Below are 2584 nucleotides of genomic sequence, written 5' to 3' on the forward strand. Positions count from 1 at the left end.
CCCCCATCCCCAACCTCCCCTCAACCAGCACTCAAAACTCCCCTCACAACTTCCCTCCATCCTTTCCCAAAGGCTCCCTCCAACAGCCCTCCAGCCTCCCCGTGTTATGCTGGATATTCAGCATTTAGTATTTTGACATGGTTAGGGTTATGGTTATGGGCAGAATTTTCCCAAAGATTTCCCCACTGCCATAACGGTGAGAACACAGGGGTTTTGTGCGCTGGCCTCTCAGGCACCCTCCACATCGTAATCTTTCCAACAGTTTCAATGAAAGAGCCTCCACATACATTACGCCATTCTGGAGGCTCCACCAACATGACTCACCCAATGCGGCTGCAGCTGTTCCCCATTAACAAGGAGGAGCTGCATTTAAACACTAACGATGCCACACAATCAGTCATGCCAGGAAGATGGCACCACACAGAGCTGTGCCATGATTCACGGAGGGAGATCTGGGAGGGCACAGGACGCCTTAGAGGAGAAGAGGGCCATCTACTTCCCCAGAGATGGTCGAAGGTAGGGGCCGGGCCAGCAATGCAGACTGGGCAGAGGTGGCAGCAGCAGTCACTGCTCGCGCACTGGCACAGTGGACCAGTGCTCAATGCTGGAATAAAATGAATGGCCTCATTCGGACAGCAAGGGTGATTGAACATCCCATCCTGGCATCAGCCCCATCCATTACACCTGGAATGTCCACGCCACTCCTCTCCCTGATACCCCACGGCCTTCCAGCACCTGAGCCCCCCTAGCACCTGCCTCCAAGTCCTCTGGCACCCCATCACAAACCCTGCTTGCTGAGGCATAGTACTGACATATACCACTCAATTGCCCCGTTCCTAACAATCCTGACATCTGGTGCCCTTCCAGCCATCAGGCTTTCACTCCCCTTGTCTGAACCCACAGGAGCAGATGGCCCATAAAGGGAGGGAGTGGGAGGAGGCGCGCACTGGGGGTCTGTGAGCTGCGGCTCCTGACTGCCTTCGAGGAGCGTGCCATGGTGTTGTCAGGGGAGGCCGAGGAGAGAGCCATGACCCACAGCCAAGGTGGCGTTCGCCACAGAAGTGAGGACCACAAAACCTTCATCCATACGACCTTTTTCAAGTAAGATAATTGTCCCTCCCATGCACTGAACCTTGTGTCTTATTTAGCAGGAGACGACCCCGATGAGGCCCACCGCCTGGAGCATAATAAGGTGACAGATTCCCTGTTCACCCGTGCAGCCAATTCATCACTTTGATGTGGACTGAGTCCAACAGCAAGCTCCTGCACCCATGCAAGTCCCCCACCCCTCCCCGCACCATGGCAGCTGCTGAGACCCCCCTGCAGCCCGGGGGTTGATGCTCAGTGGTTCTCACCTCCTCGCTCTCCTTCACTCCTGCTGTGTCTGAGCTACACTTTTAAAGAGCAATATTGATTGGCACCGCTGTGACATCACTCCGGAGAGGTGGGAGGCATTCGGGAGTGGGGAACTATTGTGTGCCGAACTCGTGAATGATATTGAAATCCAGTCAATTTCAAGCTCATAAGCTTTGCGCTCTTGCTGGGTGCGATGTGGTTTGCTCCATGAAAAAGGGGTTGAGAAAATAGCAAGGCCTTTGGCACCAGGCGCGAATTGGATTTTTAGCTTCACATACTGTTTCCCCAGCTCACCCCACTGATTGCTGGGCACGCAAAGTGGTAAAATCCCGCACATCAATTTAATTTAATCTGCACTAGTTGGGATGCAGAGTCCAAGAGATTCGATAAACACACAGACATTTACACAAAATTGTTGTTAGAGTTTGAAGCACCCAACACGACAGTGAATGTATGAAAGATTTTCAAAGGGGAAAAGACATGGGGAAAGTAGAGGAAATGGGTGTGAGTGGATCATTCTTTCAACAGCCAGAGCAGGTATGAGAGGTTGAATGGTCTCTTTTCTGTCGCCAGTTCCATGATGTTTCTATTCCAGTGCTTCTGCTGGTGTTTATCAAGTGTAAATAAAACAATTCTGTTTTTCTTTAACTAATCGAGGTTTCATGCATGTCTAATCTGTTTACCCCAATTACTGGAATGAATAACAATGTATATATCAGCCTCATGGTCTCAGTGGGTGTCACTGACCTGTATTAATAAAGGGTTCCACTGAGTGAGTGAGCTCAGAGAGTCAATGAAAACTAAAGGACAATAGAGTTCATCACAGGACATGCATCTTTTGGATCTATTATATCTGCTCTTTGATGTTGAACCCATTTTCTATCGCATCCTTGCAGTGGTTGGAGTTCTGTGTGAGTTATTATAAACATTGCTGGTTTGGCTGCTCTGATAGTGGAACTTGTTGTTGTTGGCTTGTTACACAGTCGTATGTTTGAAGTTATTATTTCCAAACATGTTGATCATTATTTTATTCCAGGTAATGTTTTATTTCAGGAGTTGAATCCTAACTAACCATGTGTTTATTGATGTTCATGATCTGTTTGATTTGACCGGGTTTCAGTGAGGGTCCATTGTGTTTTTCATTTCTCCCTCTGTCTCTCTCTCTATATATACACCTATATTAGTGGATGCAGTTTCCTGAAATGATTGGACAAGTGGTAGGCTGTCC

General features: G+C 48.8%; 1 protein-coding gene across 1 annotated transcript in view; it reads left to right on the forward strand.

Annotated features, from left to right (window-relative positions):
• Positions 1-382: 382 nt before the first annotated feature.
• Positions 383-2584, forward strand: part of lrp11 (low density lipoprotein receptor-related protein 11) — a 28763-nt gene continuing 26561 nt past the window's right edge. The window contains exons 1-2 of the mRNA XM_078230488.1: positions 383-516; positions 904-1101. Coding sequence (XP_078086614.1) covers positions 383-516; positions 904-1101 — 332 coding nt within the window. The remainder of the gene's footprint in view (positions 517-903; positions 1102-2584) is intronic.

The sequence above is a fragment of the Mustelus asterias genome, chromosome 15 (genome assembly GCF_964213995.1).
Source record: "Mustelus asterias chromosome 15, sMusAst1.hap1.1, whole genome shotgun sequence".
In the NCBI taxonomy this organism is placed as follows: Eukaryota; Metazoa; Chordata; class Chondrichthyes; order Carcharhiniformes; family Triakidae; genus Mustelus; species Mustelus asterias.